The sequence below is a fragment of the Ailuropoda melanoleuca genome, chromosome 10 (genome assembly GCF_002007445.2).
Source record: "Ailuropoda melanoleuca isolate Jingjing chromosome 10, ASM200744v2, whole genome shotgun sequence".
In the NCBI taxonomy this organism is placed as follows: Eukaryota; Metazoa; Chordata; class Mammalia; order Carnivora; family Ursidae; genus Ailuropoda; species Ailuropoda melanoleuca.
The window spans coordinates 27,040,274-27,062,246 of record NC_048227.1 but is presented as its reverse complement, the minus strand read 5'-3'; the positions used below and the strand labels follow the sequence as shown (position 1 = coordinate 27,062,246).

The following is a 21,973-nucleotide window of genomic DNA, read 5'->3' as shown; positions in this document are numbered from 1 at the left end:
ACCTTGAATTCCCCCCGAGGAAAAGCAGACAGCACTACCAATCTACACTAATACTCATAAATATAAAAGGAAGGGACTTACATTCTATGTTTGCCGCCTGAACACAGGACAGAAACAACACTTAGGAGAAAAATATTTGGTAAGTACATAATATGTACATAGTAAGCGCCAAAAGAGAACGGTCGCTTGGGTCACATGACGTCATCACAAGAAAGCCCAAATTGGCAATTGTTTCTGCTCTTGACCAGCTGCCAGAAATGCTTATCTTTGTAAAGAGTCCTTTGCTTCTTCTAAAGTTTGGATGAATTTCACAGATTGCAGAATGGTACAACGTGTGAACTTTGGATCAGACTGCCCACCCCAGTGCCCCCAATACCAGCTATATTTGACTTTGCAAGTCTGAATTCTTTGAGCCTGTTTCCTCTCTAGAAATTGGAAATACTGGTATCTATACTTTACTGAGTTTTTATATGGAAGAGACAATAAAGGATGATCCTGGCACAACGCCTGCTACATGATATAAACTCAATAAACGGTCATTTCTTTGGCAATTTAAGTCATTTTGTTAGCTGTGAAGGGGTCTAGTATTGAGTTCTTAGTGCATCTTTGATATTAAAATGTGTAACTAAGACAGATGACACTGTTGTGTGTAGGATTTACTGAGCACCCACTGTCCCAGGGCTGCTACAATACACAATATTCTATGGTCCTACTTTTTGCTACTTCCTCCTTAGAAAACAGAATCTCCCTCACAGGTCAAACAGTATCTTTTATACTTTTCACGCCTTCTCCGACAGTGCTGGGCACCCAACATACCTTCGTGAATCACCCGCAGCCCTGTCAAGATACTCTTGCCAGGAGGGCAGCTCAGACAGGAGGCCCTGGGACCTGTCTCTGCAGGTCAGACTTCCCCACGCCCTACCGAACCGTCCCATCCGGTTGCTGCCAACACTTCAACCAGGTCTTCACGGCTCCTGGTACCCTCTGAACGCTTGAGTGCTTCATGCAGACCCTTCATAGGCTCAGACCTTTGTATTCTCACTCACTGTAGGACCTTACGAAAGTCACCAAGCAATCGAAATCGGTCAACTCCACAGGCTCAGAGCCTGGTTATCTCAACCAACATCCTGCTGAGAATATTAACGCTAAATGCTTACAACAACACAGTGAAGAAGGACCGGTTAAACTTCCAGCTTTGCGCTGCTGGAGGGCCTCAGCTGGTGAATGGTGCTCCAGAAGCCCAATTATCTCAAGTTCTCTGATTCAATTAAAAGCTGTCAAGATGTTTCTCTCTTTCTCTTTTAGCGGGACTGACAAAGAAGTACAAAATCTATCATTTTTTCTTTTTTAGCTCAAATCTTGAAGCAATGACAGCTTTACTGTCAATGGGAGGAAAATAAAAACCTATTTTAATGACGGTATTATACATTCAAAACCCCAAATAACTCACAGAAAGTTTTCACTTAGAATGATGAAAGTTATAAAAGGAGCTAATCTATTCAGGCAGTCTATTATTAGGTATTTTAATGTTAATACCTGTAAGATTATGCTCAGATAGAGGAGGAAAAACACCTGTCATCTTGTCCCTGAGAACTAACAGATAAGCTGAAAAATTCAGAAGAGTCTGAGACAGGAAGGAAAGGAATACAAGAGGGGACCCCGCCCCCCACCACGCTAGCCGTGATCTCTAAAAGTCATGCCGACATTCAGTATGAACATTCACTGAGCAGACACAATGCGGCAGTGGTAAGAAGGTATCACAGGTGAAGATTAGGGGCGTTACAGAATAAAACCTTCTTCAGTGCTCAGTTTAGGGAACGGAAGGGAGGCAAGTCAAGAAGAACAGCGGGATTCAAGGAGGCAGCTGAAAGAAACAATCTGGGCTTCAAACAAGAAGTTGAAGTTTTCAGTTAAAGTTAAGCCTCAGCATAATGTATAAAACCATATGCAACATTTTTGTTGCCTCTTTGATTTCATTAATATCAATGACATCCAGAAAACTCCCCGCCAGCAGATCAGGCCACATGCAAAGGGAGGAATTAATTTGAAACACGATGAATTCTTAGCTTGGGTATGAATCAAGTTCCATGGCTTTCCTAGACCTTCCTTTGATCTGACTGTTGGTTCTGCTAGCCAGGAGACCGGCGTGATATGAGATAAAGGAGAGGTGCACTCGGGGCTGGGTCAGCGGCCCTGCTATCCCAAGCAGACAGGCAGTGGTGCAGCCATGTGGGGAAAGCACAGGCTCTTCTGAAGGACAAACTGAAGGACTCCATGACCTTGGGCGGGTCCCATTACCCTTCATGCCACCAATGTCTTAACTGTGAAATGGACCTTGAGGACCACCTTTAAAGGAAAGAACTCCCACCAAGCATGAAATGCCACGCCTGGCCCTGAGCAAGCAGCCGTCAGTGAAGGGCTCTGTTGTCACTGTAACAGCTGTGGGACCCAGTAGGTGACGGCCGGATCTCCGCAGCAAGGAACTGGCCTGGCTGACCATCGAGCCCCTCCCTTACGTCACAGTCCAGCATTGTAGGAGGACTGTGCATGGAGGGCTGAGTTCAGTCACGGACACCCCACGGCATCCGGGTGACAGAGAGAACATGGGATTTCGCCTCAGGCAGGCCTGGACTTACCTTCTGCTGCTAGCTACCCGGACCTGCACATTTCTTAACTTCTCTGAGCCAGGTACCTGTGTCACTAAGACAGGATGGTAATCCCCTATGTCAGGGTCACTGTGAAAAGGCAATTACATCAGGAGAGAAAAGGCTCCTACTACAGAACCTCGCACATACCAGGCTTTCAACATGGGTTAGCTTCTGGTTTCCTTTGTTCCTTATGTAATTCTGCGTATGAGAGAAATTCAGGCTGCCTGGCGTTTTGCTGGGAACGGTGAAAACTCTGCCACTGAAAATAACATGTGTAGGAGGAGGCCTCTGTGCACATTTAAATGCACATTTAAGATACTGGGGCTACTTACACACATCAGCAAAACCTCTAAACCATGGAGGAGAGAGAGAGGATTACCAAAATGGAGTAACCGTCTTTAACTGAGAAGGCCCCTGCCAAGCCTTCCTCTATCAAGAGACAGGGCTTTTTAGGGATTCCTCAAATTAAATGGATCCTAAAAAGCATCTGGTCCCGTGGTAAACTACGGCAGCCCCCCTCATCTGCGGGGGACATATTCCCAAACACCCAGTAGATGCCTGAAACCTCCGGTAGTACCAAACCCTATACACTCCATGCTATTTCCTGTACATCCACAGCTGTGACGAAGTTTAATTTATAAATGAGGCAGAGTAAGAGATTAACAAGAGCTCATAACAAATGAGGACAATTATAAAACAATGTACTGTAATAAAAGTCATGTGAATTGGTTTCTCTCACTTAAAAAACCTTACTGTCCTAGACTCACCCTTCTTCTGGTGATGATGTGAGATGATAAAACGCCCTTGCAACGAGATGAAGTGAGGAGAATGACAGAGGCATGGAGACCTAGCATTAGGCTACCAATGACCTTCTGATGATACAGAGGTCAGAAGGATCCTCTGCTTCTGGACCACGGCTGATTATGGGAAACCAAGGATAAGGGGGTTGTGGGGGACTACTGGACATGGGCTTTGCCACCAACCGAAGCCCTGCTATCATTTCTCCCCCCAAACTATGAGTTTCTAGAGCATTAAAGAGTACACAACTCCAGAGCTCTACTAAGATCTTATACAAACCTGCTGGTGAGAGGTCCTTCTTCATTCTTTTTAATTTCTTGGACTTTTTTCTTCCCTCGGAGAGGGGCTCTGCACAGGACTCTGTCTGCTCGAGCTCGGTGTCAGAAATCTCCCTCGATATTCTGGCCTCCAAGTCAGCTTCTTCTGGGCTGGGACTCAGATTTCTCTTTCCTGCCGTGCTGGTCGCTGTAAGACTGAAACACAAATAATGGGACGACATGAAAGGTGTTGAGATTAACAGGAACACTGGCCTAGAAAATGTCTTAATACTCTCTTAAGTCTGTTACCACTTAACTAGCAGCCAACAACATGGGCGGCTGCCACCTGTGTGTGAGAGTGAAAGACCTTATATAGGAACTGAAGTCTGAAGGTTTCCCTGTGATGACAAGCTTATTCAGAAGCAAGCTCGACGTTACACTTGTGTATAGACACATAGGAATCTAAGCTGTTCTTAGTGCTTTGAAGAACGCATTTTTTTTTAAAGATTTTATTTATTTGAGAAAGAGAGAGCGTGAGAGCAAGCATGGCAGGGGGGAGGGGCAGAGCGAGAAGCAGAAACCCCGCTGAGCAGGGAGCCTGCCGGCAGCTTGATCCCAGGACCCCGGGATCAGGACCCGAGACAAAGGCAGACTCTTAACCCGCTGAGCCACCCAGGAGCTCCTTGAAGAACAAAATTTTAAAGAAAATTCCTGGTTTCTGTTTTCGTGGAGCTACTGTTTTGTAGCAGAAGAGAAGAAAACAGTTGAGCTGCTATAATAAAATAACAGTCTTGGTGGAGCTAAATTGGAAGACGGCACTGTTGTTTCCTTCACGGCTGCCTAATGGATACACAACACAACGGAAGAATTCTGGAGCGCGTCAGCTATCACGTTGCTCGTCATCTGAATACACTTACAGGGCATGTCCCACCTTCACAGAATTCTCTTCTATTCCTAAACCGTGACTTGTCAAATTTATAATTAAACCTGGCTTCACTTTTAAAGCTTTATAGGATGTGACATGTTGAATTAAATCAAATTACATGTCCTGATTTTTCCTTGAGAAAATATGTTCCCTGAAATATAACTTGATAAAAACAGAGACCACATGGCCAATGTGAGTCCTGTCTCCTCTAAATGGGTCTTATAAATAGATTTTTTATTATAGCCCCCAAGTTATGAGAAACATTTAAAAATCAAGTCATTCCACTTAAGGGAGGCCATTCGAGTACAGAGGGGGGGCGGGAAAGGAGAGAGAGAGTGAATGCGCACATACCCCTATTTAAGCCTCTTCTAAGGAAGCGAATACTTAAAATATTATGTATAAAAAAACTCTGGCTACCCAGTTATCCCAGTTCCTCCACGTTAGCCCTGCACTCACATCTTCTCTGTACTTCATACTTGCTCACTCATGTGAAGAAGGAAAATAATAAACTGTTTTCCCTGGTGGTTATTAGAAGCCATCAGAGGCAGAATACACGGGCTCTTAAGACTAGCTGGCTGGCCTTCCACCTGTCCTCTTGTTCACATACATCATATGCACTTCTCCAAAACATCTCTTTTATTGAGGGGATATAAGGAAAAGGGGGCAGACCAATGGTAATATTATGGGGGGTTATTAAAAATTAATGCGAAAGTTTACTGTTTAAAATCTGATAATGCCTTTAAAAAGTTTTCTTTTTAAAATATTTTATTTATTTAAGGCAGGGGGCAGGAGCAGAGGAGAGGGAGAGAGAGAATCTCAAACAGCCTCAGGGCTCCATCTCATGAGATCATGACCTGAGCCAAAATCAAGACCTGGATGCTTAACTGACTGAGCCACCCAGGCACCCCACCTTTAAACAATTTTCTTAAAGACAAAAATAATTTGGTTGGTTTCTGAAAATCTGGAAAATTCAAAAAGTGTAAGAAAATAATAAGGACCCACTCTTCCACCATCAAAGGGAAACAGGCCTAAAAATTCCTCTGTGTTGTAAATCCTGGAACCTGGTAGCCTCTGAGATGTAAATGTTTAATGAAAACTCAGTTGGGACTTCGAGAAAGACAAAATCTAGAAATAGCCTCAACTGCATATAGAAATCTAGTGTACGATGAAGGTCCTATCTCAAATTACTGGGGCAAAGATGAACTTTTAAGAAATGATGGGACAACTGCAAAAGGATAAATTAGACCCATTCCTCACTTGGTACAAAACCATAAACACCAAATGGATCAGATATCTACACGTAAAAAATGAAACTCTACAGTACTACAATAAAACACAGGTGAACTCCTCCAAAATCAGGGTGTACAAAAAGGCTTTCTCACTATGACTTGCAATCCAGACCCAAAAAATTGACAAATTTGATCTCATGCAAATTTTTTACACAGTGAGCACTAAGTATTTGTAGCAGAGATCACAGATAAAAGGTTAATGACCCTCATATACAAATAATGCTCAAGCTGAAGAGAGTCATGGCAAAGCCATGAACTCACTCTTACAGAGGGGAATGTGGCAATATCTAGCAGAACTACGCATTCATTTACTCGTTGAGCCTGCAATCACACTTCTCGGAACTTGCAGGACACACGTGCAGCAACGCAAAAATACATATGTACAAGTGATTCACTGCAGCTTTCTCTGTAATTACAAAATATGGCCTAAATGTCTAAGCGCTGGAAATTGCTTAAACAAACTGTGGTACATACAATCAGTGAAGTACCGAGCAGTTATAAGAAAGAATGAAGATCTCAAAGAACAGACAGGGAATGATTTCTAGCTTAAAAAAAAAAAAAAAGTGGATAAAAAGCAAAGTGCAAAAGAGCCATTAATAAACCCAGTATCCCAGTCTGCGGTAGGGTTCAGGGAAGAACTCAAATCCTGAGCTCCTTAGGAGGTCTGCTTTTGTTGCTGAATGAGTGAAGCAATTCTGAAAATATTTACGTGCTGTTATAGTACTGAGCAAATTAGTGAATGCGCTGATGTTGGAAGCCAGACACACAAATACTGGAGTGGGGAAAGACAAGGAAGAGCCCCGTGGAGATGAAATGAAAGTGGAGACAGGGCTTAGGCTCACGATGTAAAAAATAAGTATGTGTACACGTGTGCGTATTTATGCAGTTACGTGCATATGCACGTGTGCCCTAACGTATGGGGGATATAGGTGTGTATATCCATGCACTTTCCACGGAAAGGGCCTAGGAGCAAAGAAACCTCAGTAGCAGTGAGCACACCTCGTGTCTACATCTTAATTTCTAATACCGTACACCCTAAAAAACAAAACAAAACAGGGCTTCTTGAAGAACTGGCTGATTCCACAGCTAGGGTAAAGGAGGCACGAAATGAACCCGGAACATCTTGCAATACGAGAAAGCAGGAAAGTGCTCAAGATAAGAGGAGGCAAGTTACAAGGACAGAGGCCTAGCTGGGAAGGGCTCTCACTGGACAGGTATCTGAGCGCCAAAGTAAGAGGCAGTAACAAATTTTGAACTACTGAAGAAAGAGGAATCCATGGGTTTATGTAATACAAGACACGGAGGGAGGGAGGGAAGGAGGGAGGGAGGGAGGGAGGGAGGGAGGGAGAAGGGAGAGATCTTACAGGGAGTACTGACTAGGAACTGGTAATGGGGAAGAGAAATGGAGCTGGCAGATGATCCCTGTGCAACCCTCACATGAAGGATGGTGGAGGCAAACATCCCCAGCAGCTGCTCCGCCTGTGGAGATGTTCTGATGGAAAGCACACTATCTGCACGGTCTGGAAGCGTCTCCCCACACACTGGTAGCTGCACGGCACCACTTGAGCAGTATTCCGGTCAGGACTGAAATGTCCCCATGAAGAAACAGCAGGCAAACCCAAATGGAAAATACCTTACTTTTCTGAAAAATAGTGGTGGGGGAGGGGCTGGTGATCCTCAACAGTGCCACTGTCCTAAGAGACTAACAAGACAGGAAAACTAGATGCAACACATTATCACAGACTGGGCCTTACAATGGAGGGGGGGAAGTGATGTAGATAATACTATATCAAATACTAAAATGGGGATGTGACCAGTAAAGCATCCTATCGATGTTCAGTTACTGAGGTTGATAACTGTCCCGCAGGTATGTAAGGAAACAGCATTACCTAGTGGCCTCAGGGACAAAGGACCATGATGTATTTAACTTCCTTTCAGATGGTCCAGAAAAAAATAAGTATGTTGGGGGCCATGGAGAGAAAAAGAGAGGGAGTGGGGCGCCTGGGTGGCTCGGGTGGTGGAGCACCCAGCTCTTGGTGTTGACTCAGGTCATGATCTCAGGGTCTCGAGATGGAGCTCTGAGCCTGGGTGCTTAGCAGAGAGTCTACTTGAGATTCTCTCCCTCTCCCTCTGCCCTCCAGCCCCTATCTCCCTCTGTAAAAGAAAGAAAAAAAGAAAAAAAAGAAAAGAAGAGAAAGAAGAAAGAAAGAAAGAAAGAAAGAAAGAAAGAAAGAAAGAAAGAAAAGAAAGAAAGAAAGAAAGAAAGAAAGAAAGAAAGAAAGAAAAGAAAAGAAAGAAAAAAGAAAGAAAGAGAAAAAGAAAAAAGAAAAGGAAAGAGAGGAAGGGAGCATGATACACAGTGAGTGTGTGCACACAGACGGGGGCAGGCAGGAAGAGAGAGCACGTGCACAAAAGCAAAAAATAAACAGAGCAAAGTGTTAACAACAGAAAGCATTTTCATAAATTCTTCCAATTAACTTACAACATATTTCCTAGTTCCTAATCTGTAGTTTCCACTCTCAAGTAAGAAGCCTTTGCTTCCTAGGAAGGTCTGTTGCTTATTGGACATCCTGCCTGCGAAAGCCCTCAGATATGTGTGGAACGAATATATTTCATATGTTTAGATATGTATATGGATGTAATATCCATGCCAACATAAAACTTTCTCGAATATGATTCTCTTGATAAAAATAAAAGCTGTGACTATATCCCATGTAATTTAACTAAAGCAGTTTTGGATCAAAGCCAATGTTTGTTATACGTGGAAAACCAGATAAATGAGGTAAAGCCCTTAAATGCTTTACTACTTATACATTTTTCAAGGTATGGCTGTGTGTATGGATAAATATATGTACGGACATTCTCAATACATGCATGCTGATCAGATCACCTCTACAGACTGATTTTATTTTTTTTTAACATTTTTTTTTTATTTTGGTTTTTTGCATCATAAGTGTACTCTTTAATCCCCATCCCTTATTTCCCCCACCCTCCCACCCATCTTCTCTCTGGTTACCATCAGCTTGTTCTCTAGAGTTAAGAGGCAGTTTCTTGGCTTGCTCCTCTCTCTTCTACAGATTGATGTCAAACGTCAAAATGAAAACCAGGCAAAACCACCTCCCATTAGTCTGAGCTCATTTTGCAAGCAGAGTTATAAAGCGCAAAGTGAGCTACTCCATAATGAATATGAAATGCACATTTAAATCCACTGAAGGAGTGGTACTTAATTAAAAAATAAAATGTTAGAGATAAAACTTGATGTGTCAAAACTGAACATTAAACCTTGATTAGCATCATACGGGGGATGCAAATGATAAACCATGCCAGGTACAATGGCTATGAGGTCAAACTCAGAAATTTGCTAGAAGTTAAGGTGTTGATAATGCAGCAAGTGCAAATCAAATTCTTCTAGGGTGACTATTTCTATTAACTGCTTCCTTTTAGTAGGAAAAAGAAAAGTTTGCTAATGGGTTACAAGTTCCTACAAATACCATTTTCTGTGAAACCACAAAAGCTGCCCCATGACGTTTTCCCCTCTTTATTTTAAATGAGGGTATTATTTACATGTGATGAAACTCGCTCATTTCAGGTGTACAGCTTGGTTAATTTTTGGCATTGTATACAACCATGCAAATGCTCCAACAATCAAGACTTAGAATAGTTTCCCTGAAGAAGATTCCTTGTGCCACTTTGCACTGAATTCTCTTGCCAGCAAACGGATCTGCCTGCAGACCCGGTATTCCGCCTTTTCTGGAAGTTCATATGAATGAAACCGTACAGTATTTAGTCTTTTGTGTTGGACTCTTTCACTTGGCATAATGCCCTGAGAACCAGCCATGCAGCTGGATGTCCTGGCCTTTTACTCCTTCTATCACTGAACAGTGGTATTTCCCAGTAGGGCTCTACCACAATTCATTTATTCGTTTACCAGTGGATGGACATTTGGGCTGCTTCCAATATTTTGCTCTTAATCAATAATAACACTATGAACATCTGTGTAAAGGCTTTTCTGAGTTTTTTTTTTTTTAGATCATGGTAAAATACACATCACGTAAGTGTTAACCATGTTGACCACTTTCAGCGTACAGTTCAGCGCTGTCAAGAACATTCACGATGTTGCACAACTGCCGTCCATTTCCAGAACTCTCTTCATCTTGCGAAACTGAAACCCTGTACCCATTAAACAGTAACTCCCCATTCTCCCTTCCCCCCAACCCCTGGCAACCACCATTCTTTCTGCCTCTTCAATTCTGACTACTCTAATAGGTACCTCATACAAGTGGAATCATAGAGTAATTGTCTTTTTGTGACTGGCTTATTTCACTTAGCACAATGTCAAGCAAGGTTCATTCAATGTCAAGCAAGGTGTCATAACCGCCTTCCCTTTTAAGGCTGAATAATATTGCATCGTGTGGATATACCACATTTTGCTTATCCATTTATCTGTTAATGGACACCTAGAATGCTTCCAGATTTCAGCCGTGAGAAATATTAATATGAACATGGGTGTACAAATACCTCTTCAAGACCCTGCATTCAATTCCTCTGGGCATATACCAAGAGGTGGAATTGCTGGATCATACAGTAAGTTTGTTTTTCTTTTTCGAGGAACCATCACAATGTTTTCATAGCAACATTTCCACAAATGGCACACAAGGCCCCAATTTCTACACATCCTCGTTAACATTTGTTCTGTTCTGGGTTTTTGATGGTAGCAATCCTAATGAGTATAAGGTGGTATCTCATTGTAGTTTTGATATGCATTTCCCTAATGATTAGTGATGTTAAGAATCTTTTCATGAGCTTATTGGCCATTTGTATATCTTCTTTAGAGATGCAAGTTCTTTGCCCATTTTTTAATCAGGTTGGTTTTGTTGCTTCTGTTGAGTTTTATTTCCTTATATATTCTAGATAGTTATCCCTTATCAGATATAGTTCATTTTGGACATGGTGTGAGGTAAGGGTCCAACTTCATTCTTCTGCATGTGGATATCCAGTTTACCCAACACCATTTACTGAAAAGACTGTTGGCATTCTTACTGAAAATGATCTGACCATATATGTGAAAGTTTATTTCTGGGTTCTCTATTCTACTCCATCGATCTCTATGTTTGTCTTTATGTCAATAACACACTGTTTGGGTTACTGTAGTTTGGCAGTAAGTTTTAAATCAGAAAGCGTTAGTTCCCCAAATCTGTTCTTTTTCAAGATTGTTTTGGCCACCTAGGATTCCTTGAGCATTCATATGAATTTTAGGATGGATTTTTCTATGTCTGCAAAAAATGTCATTGGGATTTTCACAGGAATTGCACTGAATCCATAGATCACTTTGGCCAGACCTGAAATCTTGACAACATCAAGATTTCCTTATCCAAAATGCAATCATTTTCAGATCCATGAACATGGGGTATCTTTTCATTTATGTAGATCTTCTTTCATTTTTTTCAGCAATGTTTTGTAGATGGTAGGACAGAGCAGTCTCTCTCCATCTTCCTCTTCTTACAAGGGCACTAATCCCACCATGAGGCCTTCACCCTTATGACCCCACTTAACTTTATCTTCCAAAGATTCCATCTCCTAATTCCATCACATTGGGGGTTAGGGATTCAATATATGAATATGGGGGTAGGGGTGCCATGATTCAGACTGTAGCACAAGGTCACTAATATTTTTTCCATCTTTTCTTCTAGAAATGTAATAGTTTTAATTCTTACATTTAGGCCTACGGGTCATTTCAAGTTCGTTATGCGTATGCTGTGACATAAGAGTAGAAGTGCAATTTTTGCATACCACTGTGCAATCCTTTCAGATTTGTTTGTTTGTTTTTTGTTTTTCTGGAATTATTTGTTGACAAAAAAAAACTGTGCCAGCACTTTTGTCAAGAATTTAAAAATTTTCCAAATTCCTGACAGTTATTAATCTTCAAAATTTGAGACCAAGAAATCAGAATTCCTGAATCGTAAATTAGTCTATATTTTTCTGAGTATTTTACTTCATGTCTTTAAATAATAATGAGTTATACTCATAAACAATGAGTTGCTTTTCTGTGACAGGATTTCAGGGGTTAGTTCAGTAAAAGATATAATTATAAATGTATGGTTATTATTACGAACCATATGCTGCAACAAAATTATATATTTCAATAACATGCAAAAAATAATCTCTACCTAATATAGGCATTTGGTAATAGAAAACACTAAAAGAATAAAACACTTGCACTGAATGGATGCCCAAAAAACATCATTTAAAAATTGAAAGAGGTCACAAATATTTAATATTTAAAAGTTATTCTTAAATGAGGTTTTAAAACACACAAGTATTTATTGCTTGTGTTAAGTATTAGTATTTGTCATAAGGCAGATCTCCAGATGTAGAGAAGTTTCTTTCCTGTTGTGCTGAAGTTGGTCAAGCAAATACAAAGTGGGCGTTAGACTACGTATTGCTTCATATAATCTCATTTCCGCTTTGAGGGATGAAAATATTTTGTGTGCTTGCCTTGATTTTGGTTTTGTTGTTAATAAATTGATACTCCTTGTCCTAATTCAGATTTCAGATGAACTGATTTCATATCAAAGTATTCCACAATGCTATTTATATCTCGCTTTTGCATTTCCTCTGTAAAAGTAATTACAAAGAACTATAGCCTTCGAGCAAATATTCAAACACTAAAACACCACTGGATTCTATTAAGATAACATAATATTTGGGTATCCTAGCAAGGTCAACAGCACTACTATTACACAGAAACTGTTTCAGAACTGCCAATGTAAAGACTGCTCTCAAAACTTATTATTTCTCAGAACGAGATTCACATGATTTTTATAAAGTATACTGATGTGTGTAAACTCATTAGTAAGTTTTCATTTATAAAAATGATTCATCGTTAGCAGCAGGTAGGGCTACAGACATACACTTACAACACAGCAGCAGTGGCAAGCAAGAATGACAGATCTGATGGTGGCCCCTTTTCTCCCATATGCTCCGTCCTGGTTTCAGAACTGCTGACCTTAACCTTTGACACTGATTCCACTCTTGCTTTCAACTTCATGTCAGTGAATTCCTTTGAACTGGTAATACCTATGTTGATGGCTAAACTTTAATTCCCACAGATTTTCCTTTCCTTATCCTGATTTCTTGACTGAGTTTTCTCACAATTCGGAGTAACACAAATGTCGCTAGAATATCAGGAAAGGATTCCTGCATGGAAACGCTGCTGGAAATCAAGAGACCACAAATGTGTGGCTGTGCTTTGGGACACTCAATGCTGTTTCGTTATCTATTTATCTTTCCTATGCCAAGCCCCACACTGTTATTAAACCTGTAGCTTTACATTAAGTCCTGAAGACAGAGGGTAAGTCCTTCAGTCGGCTGGGAGGTTCACACTGCTGGATAAAATAACCACCTTTCAGTTTAAAGGGTTGCCCAGTTTACAAAATTATCTTGTGTGATACTTCGAGATGACTATTTTAAGTGGAACACAGGGTTTTATTTCCATTTTACAGGCAAGATCCCTCAGCCTCAGAGTAAGTGACTTGTCCCCAGTCAGGCAGATGGTTGGGTAGACCTGAGACAGTCTTCCAGGTCCGGGCTCCTGTAATTGCTTCCCTGCCTCCCCACCACCCAGCGCAGTGTTCCCAGGGCCAGTTCTTGTGCAGGTCTCTCCTGAAAAAAGACCCTCTCAGAAAGGCTTTCCCCGGCCCCCTGCAGAGAATAAGCAGCCCCTGACCCTGAAGCATTTATCCCTCTATCCTGTTTTGTTTTCTTCCTATGACTCATCTCTGTGCTTCTTATTTACTTCTTTGTTTATTCTCTTTCTCTCTGCCACTAGAACATAAGCTCAGCGAGAATGGGCTCTCGCACTCCTTGCGGAGCATGGGGCTTCTCAGCACCTGGCCCAGGGCCTGCAAGTCAGTCAGGCTTCTGAGGTCAAGGTTCGTAGAGTGGATGGAAGAGATGAATTAAGTGAATGCTTCTCCCCCCCCCCCCCCCCCCCGCCAAGAGCAATAAGGCAAGTGACAAACACCAAACTGCTCATTTCCTCCTGAATTAGATGTGATATATTAACATGGTTTACATTTGAGTATATACTCAACTTCACCACATTCCCTATTCGATATAGCTAAGGGAAAGAAGGAAAGTCCCTCTGTGCAAACTACCTCCCAAAGCAAAATGAACTGGAAAAATCTGGGGAAGTGGGAGCTAGAAAAAGCATTTTTATTGTTTTCACAGACTCTCATACTGAATTCAAATTCCACGAGCATGACTGTTTCTGTGTTTGTGGGCATGATCTGGGTAGATAAGGGGAGGATGTTCGCTAGCCTATGCTCAATTCAGAAGGCAAGCCCGTGGAGATGGCTGATGAACTGTGACTTTTATGTCTATCAAAGAATTTGAATCTGAAAAGCAAAATAAGATCAAATAAGGTATGTCTGTATGATAGCTACCCAGGAATAAAGGATATCTCCTGTGGAATGAGCGTCAAGGGAAGCAGGGGGAAAGAGAAGACATGAGTACGTTGTGTAAATACTTGGCTCAGTTCTAGGTACAAATTTATTTTTAAATATGAGATTGGCCTAAATAAAAGAAAAAAATGTTTCCGGGTTACAAAGAATCAATGGCACTCAATTGGAACTTTTTACAAGAACCCGATTTGAAGCTGGCTAAACAATCCCCTATTGCTCACTCATGTTAATGCAACACAGCAAAGATTAATGGATGATAAACATGAGAGAAATAAATACTAATTCCTAAATAAGGAACTTATACTCAGCACATAATTAGTTGAAGCTGAATTCAGAACATCTGAAATTTTCGGAAGCTGGGATGAAATTTACTTTTGCACTAAAATTTACTTTTGTCTCTGATGAAGGGATTTACTAATCAAATCAGTAATGTAATCAAAACAAAACAACTTCTCCCACAGCAAAAGCCCAACTACTTCAGAAAATAAACAGCTTTTAAAAAATTTCCAGGAAGTTAAACATGACCAGTTGGACACATATATTTATCTATGGAGGGATATAAATAACTTGACAAAGGCACAGAGAACAGGAGAAGCAACATCAGAGGACAGGATGTCAGCTCACTTTGGAGAAACGTTTTGGAGACAAGTAGAAAGACGAGTGCCAAAGAACTTTGCACGGAGGAGGAAACAGAAATCGAAGTGTTGTATAAAAGGCTGATTCACCCAATAGAGACCTGCAAAGTCTCAGCAAGTAATAGGCACCGGATTCCTGAAACAAGTAGGTGATAAGGACTGCAGCTACGTTAACAGGAGGAAGGGCTGTACTAGGATTCCCATCCCATCCTTGGGAAGCCAGGGGACCAGAATTCCCCCAGGCCAGGAGCAGCTGGACAGGAGGCTGACTCTGTGGAGAAACTGACCCTCTCACAGAGGCACCAAATCCAACATTGAAGAGTGGGATTGAGTAGGGCAGTAGGAAGTGATGAACGAGGGAAACAGCATTCCCCACATACTGAGAATTGAGGCCTCCGGCTTCCTTTTGCCAATCAGTACCCAATGCACCAGGAGTCGGGCTTACCTTCCCCAAGCTGCAAATCAGAAAATCGACATCTAAAAAATCCTGAATCCTTACAGCTAATATCACACTTAATGCAGAATGCTTTTGTCCTAAGATAAGGAATAAGACACATAGGCTGGCTATTTCTACATAACACTGTACTAGAGGCCCTAGCCACTGCAATAAGACCAGAGAAAGAAATAAAATTTATATGGTCCACTGGACAGTGAGAAATACAGTTGCCTTTATTTACAGTATATGTGATTATCTAAACAGAAAATACCAAATAGCCTATAAAAGGTTATTACAATTGGAATGCCTGGGTGGCTCAGTCGGTTAAGCGTCTGGCTTCAGGTTAGGCCATGACCCCAGGGTGCTAGAATTGAGTCCCACATTGGGCTCCCTGCTCGGCTGGGAGCCTGCTTCTCCCTCTCTCTCTCCCTCTGCTTGTGCTCTCTCTCTCTCTCTCTCTCTCTAATAAATGAATAAAGTCTTTAAAAACAAAGTTATTAGAATAAGTGAATTTGGTGAGGTTCAAGGATACATGGTCAGGGACGCCTGGGTGGCTCAGTTGTTAAGCATCTGCCTTCAGCTCAGGCCATGGATCGAGCCCCACATCAGGCTCCCTGCTCGGCAGGAAACCTGCTTCTCCCTCTCCCACTCCCCCCACTTGTGTTCCCTCTCTCATTGTCTCTCTCTGTCAAATAAATAAAATCTTAAAAAAAAAAAAAAAGGATACATGGTCAACATATACAAATCAATTGTACGTCTTGATATTAAAAATGAATCGCTGGAAACTGAACTTTAAAACATATGATTTATGGGACGCCTGGCTGGCTCAGCCGAAAAAGCATAAGGCTCTTTATCTCAGGGTCATGAGTTCGAGCCCCATGTTGGGTGTACAGATTACTTAAAAAAATAATAAAATAAAATAAATAAAATAAAATAAAAATAAAATAAAATAAAATGAATGACTTACAATAGCATCAAAAAGCAAAATACTTAGTGACAATTCTAATAAAGCATATGTCAATTTTGTACACCAAAAACTATAATAAACTAATGAGGAAAATCAAAGAAAACCTAAATGGGTGAAAAGAAACACCACGTTCATGAGTTAGAAGACTCAATACAGATAAGATGCTAATTCTCTCCAAAATGGTCTATAAATGCAACATAATCTCAAAGTCCTAGCGAGCCTTTCGTAGAGATCAACAAATTGGCCCTAAATTTTATGTGGGAAAATGAAAAGCAAGGATGAGGGATTTACCATCTGATGTTAAGACTCCCTATAAAGCTATAGCAATCAAGGAGGTGTGGTACCGGTAAAAGGATAGATGTAGGGGCTCGTGGGTGGCTCAGTCAGTTAAGCGTCTGCCTTCATTCAGCTCAGGTCATGATCCCATGGGCCTGGGATTGAGCCCCGCATCAGGCTCCCTGCTCAGCAGCGAGTCTGCTTCTCCCTCTCCCTCTGTGATCTTGCTCACTTGAGCTCTCTCTCAAATAAGTAAATAATAAAATCTTAAAAAAAAAAAAAAAAGGATAGACGTATAGACCAACAGAAAAGAATGAGTCCAGAAAATGACCCACATATATATATGGCCATGGGTTTTCGACAAAGAAGTCAAAGTAATTCAACATAGAAAGGACAGTCTTTTCAAAAAAATGGTGCCAGAACAAATGGACATCTGTAAAAAAAAAAAAAAATGAACTTGAAATAGATCATATATCAAAACACAAAACAAAAACCTGTAAATCTAATAGAAAAAATAAGACAGGGGTGCCTGGGTGGCGCAGGCATTAAGCGTCTGCCTTCAGCTTAGGGCGTGATCCTGGCGTTCTGGGATCGAGCCCCGCATCAGGCTCCTCGGCTGGGAGCTTGCTTCTTCATCTCCCACTCCCCCTGCTTGTGTTCCCTCTCTCACTGGTGATTTTTTTCTCTGTCAAATAAATAAATAAAATCTTAAAAAAAGAAAAAATAAGACAATCTTTCTGACTCTAGTTTAGGCAAAGATTTCTTAAGGAGATCACAAACAGCACAAGCCATAAAGAAATTCAGAAGCCTCAGAGAAAATATATGTAATTACAAAGCCAGCTTCTCACCTCCTCACTCACTCTACAGGGAAAGGACATCAATAAGATTAGCTTCCACACCCACAGCTTCTTATCCCTTTTTAGTTCATTCTTAAGTAATAATGGACAGCCGAAAATAGTCAAATACTTGAAGAAAATCTTCAACATAAGATACAAGACCCAAAGCAGACCAACAGACAGAGAGAAAAAACTCTGAGGAAACGGAGACAATGCAAGGAGCTGGGAAAACTTTAAAACCTACAGGCAGTCTTTGCTTTGCACATAGTAGAGGACCATAAAAAGGACTGGACAAACCTACTGTATTAGCAAGCCAGTGGATAAACAGAAAAACCAAGACGCAGCAATAATTACATTACTTGGAAAAAGGAAATATCACAAGAGAAGTTGAAAGTGGTTGCCTCTGAGGGATGGGATGAGGGTAGCAGGGACAGCTGCTTTTTATTATAAAATTTTTCTATTATTTGGCTTATTTAAAAAACAATGTTCATGTATTTCATTGAAAATATTCTAAAAGAAGAAAATGTCAAGGACTTCACAAAGATCTACTTAAAACTGTGGAAAAAACCCTTACACCAATAGTAAATCCGTACTTGTCTGGCTATGTTAAACGGGCATACTCAGCTCTTTTAGACTCACTGGCTTTGTGACTCCTAGCGTCAAGGAGGGTGGACAAGATCACGTCCCAGTGTCTTCCAGCTGCATGAATCTATGGCTTTATCAAGTAATAGTTCTGCTCACACAGTTATAAGTGAGACTGATTCTTTAAAAGAATCTCTCTCATTTCTTCACAAATGTCCTACAATCTAGACTAGTTTTCAGTGTACACTTCCATTCATCTGAATTAGCATGGCATTACAGCATTCCACAATTATGAGCTTTTGCAATTAGAAATGACACCTAAGAAAAAATTCAAAACCTAAACAACAAAATTTATAGCACCAATATCTTAATCCTATGTATTTTTTAAAAGACATTCCATCTCTTTGGAAATTGCTGTTTTTGGTGGTTTCTGTTTTTGTTATAAACCCACCAAACCCAACCTGAGAAGGAAATCCAACCTGTCGATTGAGCATCAGGCTCAAATTTGGAAGTGAACTGTTGCACAAATGATGTAGAAAGAAGCAGGCAGGTGGAGCTACCCTGTTCATGAAGGACCCAACTCTTCCTTACTGCATGGCAACTCACCTTTCTCTGATGCCCATGTACAGAGAGGCCAACATACAGAGAGAAAAAACTCTGAGGAAACAGAGACAATGCAGGGAGCTGGGGAACCTTAAAAACTACAGGCAGGCTTTGCTTTGCCTATAGTAGACGACCATAAATGATCTGAGCTAACAGACAGGGAAAAACTAGAGATGAAAGAGGAAGACTGGGAAAAAAAAAAAAAAAAAAAAAGGAAGCTATTGCCTACCTGGAGAACGCCACTCTAAATTCTAATAGTTTCATTAGCTCCATCAATTTAGCCATCTTAAATGGATATTCACATCCTATATTTTGTTAAATTAATGAGGAGATGACATCATTAGCACTACCAATCAGATCTGATGAATCAATAGGGTATGATGGCTTTACCAGGAGAAGAGAACATACTTTCCGCTCCCTCAGAACAGAGAACCACCTACCAGAAGATATTCTGACACCAAGAAACCACATGTTTCTTGCACCTTGGTTTGGTTTTTAAAGACCTTCTGGGGGATAATTTGCGACTACAGCACACTAGAAATGAATCCCTTCTAAGAATTTAGAATCATTAATCTAAGATGATGAGCTAATGGGCCTCATGGTCGTTCCCAAGAATTCCCCAATTCTTTATATCAAATAGATGACAACGGATGTGATACTCAGGAAATGGTGGTCTGAATACTGATTTCTGTAGCATAATATAAGATTAATTTCCTCTTATTTCCCTTACAATATGACAATAAGGTGTGCATGAACGGTCTTCAGACCTGATATTCCAGGGATCCAATGTACTCCCACCTTCATGTGGGTCTTTTAGTCTAACAGCAAGTAAGACAATAAAATAAGGTAGATTCTGGTGTAATTAAAAAAGAATGTCATTCCTTCCTGCCTTGTCTTTAGCAAAGCAATTGGAAGTATTCTTAGCCTGACTGTATGTTGTTCTTAAAAGGGAAAAGCAGTCTTCAGGGCCTTTCCCAGTCAGAAAGTAGGAACATACGTTCCCAGGGCGTTCCTAGTTCTCTTGTTCATTCATTTATTCAAACCCTTCTCTGAGTGACCATGGGGCATCCTTTGTTAGGTGCTGGAACGCAAAGGTAAATAAATAATATTGTTTCACTTTCTACAGGAGTTCCCAAGGCAGAGAATTCCCAAGGATTCCAGGTGGCATGGAAGGCATCTCAGAAGGCATTTCTGATGGTGGGAAAGGATCACAAATGGATATATGAGGAGGGAGCAGACATTCTGGAAAGAGCATACATGGAATTTGGGATGAGAGAGATGAGGATCTGAATCGGGTTCTGTCATTTACTGGTTTTGTGACTCTGGGCAACTTCCCGTATTTCTGTGAAGTCTCAAGTCTCCTCGATTAATAAATAGGTTATTATGAGGGTTAATAAGAAAATGAAGTGATACAGCACAAGTTACAGTGCCTGGCACGTGGCACCCAAAGGATGTGCCTTCGCCATTCCCTCCCTGGCCTGCGATGGGTATGTTTTTGAAGATGATGTTGATCTGAGCCTTCAGAGGCAGGGGTCCAAATCTTTGAAAAGTGTCAGGAAATGAGAGACAGAGAGAAAGAAGAGTGTGGACGGGAGGTGCAAGAAGCCTGTGTAGGTTGTCTGAGCTGGCCCTGAGCTACAACGCAAAGGGAAGGAGGGAAGGTTTCCAGAAGCCTCCCCGGGACACATGAAGCCATCTGCTAACTGCCACTTGTGAATTTATGGGTGTCTGGAACCTGCAAACCACCAAAAACCACCCCCAATGCCCTACTCTGTTGGAAATGTATACGAGGCTTCTGGAAGACGTGATTCCATTTTTTCACATCACTATAAAAACTTCAAAAATATAGAAAAGTTTAAAGAGGAGTACGGTAAACATCCACTTAGACTCCATAATTACTTCTACTTTGGGATTGAAGATTTGAAAATATACCGCAAATTTTAGTTGTTTTGCATTTGGGAGAAGGGGCACAAAAGGGAGGATGTGAACGTTCCCATCTGGCAAGCGTCTACTTGGCTTCTGCAAGACCAGCAGTGCAGCTAAACGAATGGAATCTTTGCTTCACAGACCCTTGAGCAGACAAAAGGAAGCAACTCAAATCTGGAGACGGCATTTCAATACGGAAGCGCGCATCAGCACAGTGACAACCTGGCACTGGGCCACAGCAGCCATTCTTCATCCTTACACCCGACCTGCCCAAATAAACACCAACTGCCTGTTGCTTCGGCTGCCTTAGGACAGACTACCAGAATTAAAACGTATACAGCGTCAAAAAAGAAGTATCAGAAAAATGTTAAAAATTTCTACCTTTAAGCAATAAATCCATACACAATTTACACATTTCATATTTTATTTCAGCTAAAACTACTACAGAAAATATAGAAAGAATCCTAACTACACTGACCTGGCTAAGTCAACCAGGAAAATTTGTTTTTATTTAGTTAACGGACACGTAAAAAGTAGCACTTCACTGCCCTAGGTGTGTTGGGGGCAAATTCAATCGTTAGCACCATTAAAAAAATTACACTCTTACATGAATATAAGTATGAATAATATAACATAATTACAAACACAGATAATTACTTTTAATTAGGGTGGATCAAATAAATAAAGGGAAAATACGAAAAGAAAACATTAATTCTCAAATATCACTGCTGTGAGGAGACGTGAACGCACTTCAAGACATCAGAAGTCATGTAAGTGCAAGGTGATACTCAACGGAGCTTTCATGTTATTTGAAATAAAGTCCTGAGACGACATTCTGCTTTCAACTGTGAGGTAAAAGGCAGCTTTTCCACTTTCACTTTTGTGCTTTTGTCAGTTTCTACCGCACTGACACTTCATACTCTAGATCTGTTAAGGCAGACCTTCATCTAAAACTCAATCCATCTGGGTGCCAGACACATGACATCCCATCTAACAGATGAAAACAGGAAGGCCAGATCTTAGCAGCATGTTCCGCTCAATCCACCAACCTCTCATTTTATCTTGAGAATTTTTACGTCTACAAACGCATTTAAATCAAGTCTAAAATAGACTACTAACTGAAAATTATGAACTCATCAACTCTTTTTCTTGTTAATTCATCATTTTCTATTTAAATTTTTAAAGTATTCTAGGTCTGTTACCTCCCTTTCCCAGTTACTGTGAGAAAGGCTTTGAGGCAAACTCTAAGGGGAGCCTGGGTGGCTCAGTCAGTAAAGCGTCCGACTCCTGGTTTTGGCTGAGGTCATGATCTCAGGGCTGTGAGATCAAGCCC

General features: G+C 41.0%; 1 protein-coding gene across 1 annotated transcript in view; it reads right to left on the bottom strand.

Moving 5' to 3' along the window:
- PARN (poly(A)-specific ribonuclease) overlaps positions 1-21,973 on the bottom strand; it is a 152,471-nt gene that overhangs the window by 6,171 nt on the left and 124,327 nt on the right. Inside the window, 1 exon segment of the mRNA XM_002918065.4 lies at positions 3,726-3,919. Within this exon segment, the coding sequence (XP_002918111.1) occupies positions 3,726-3,919 (194 nt within the window).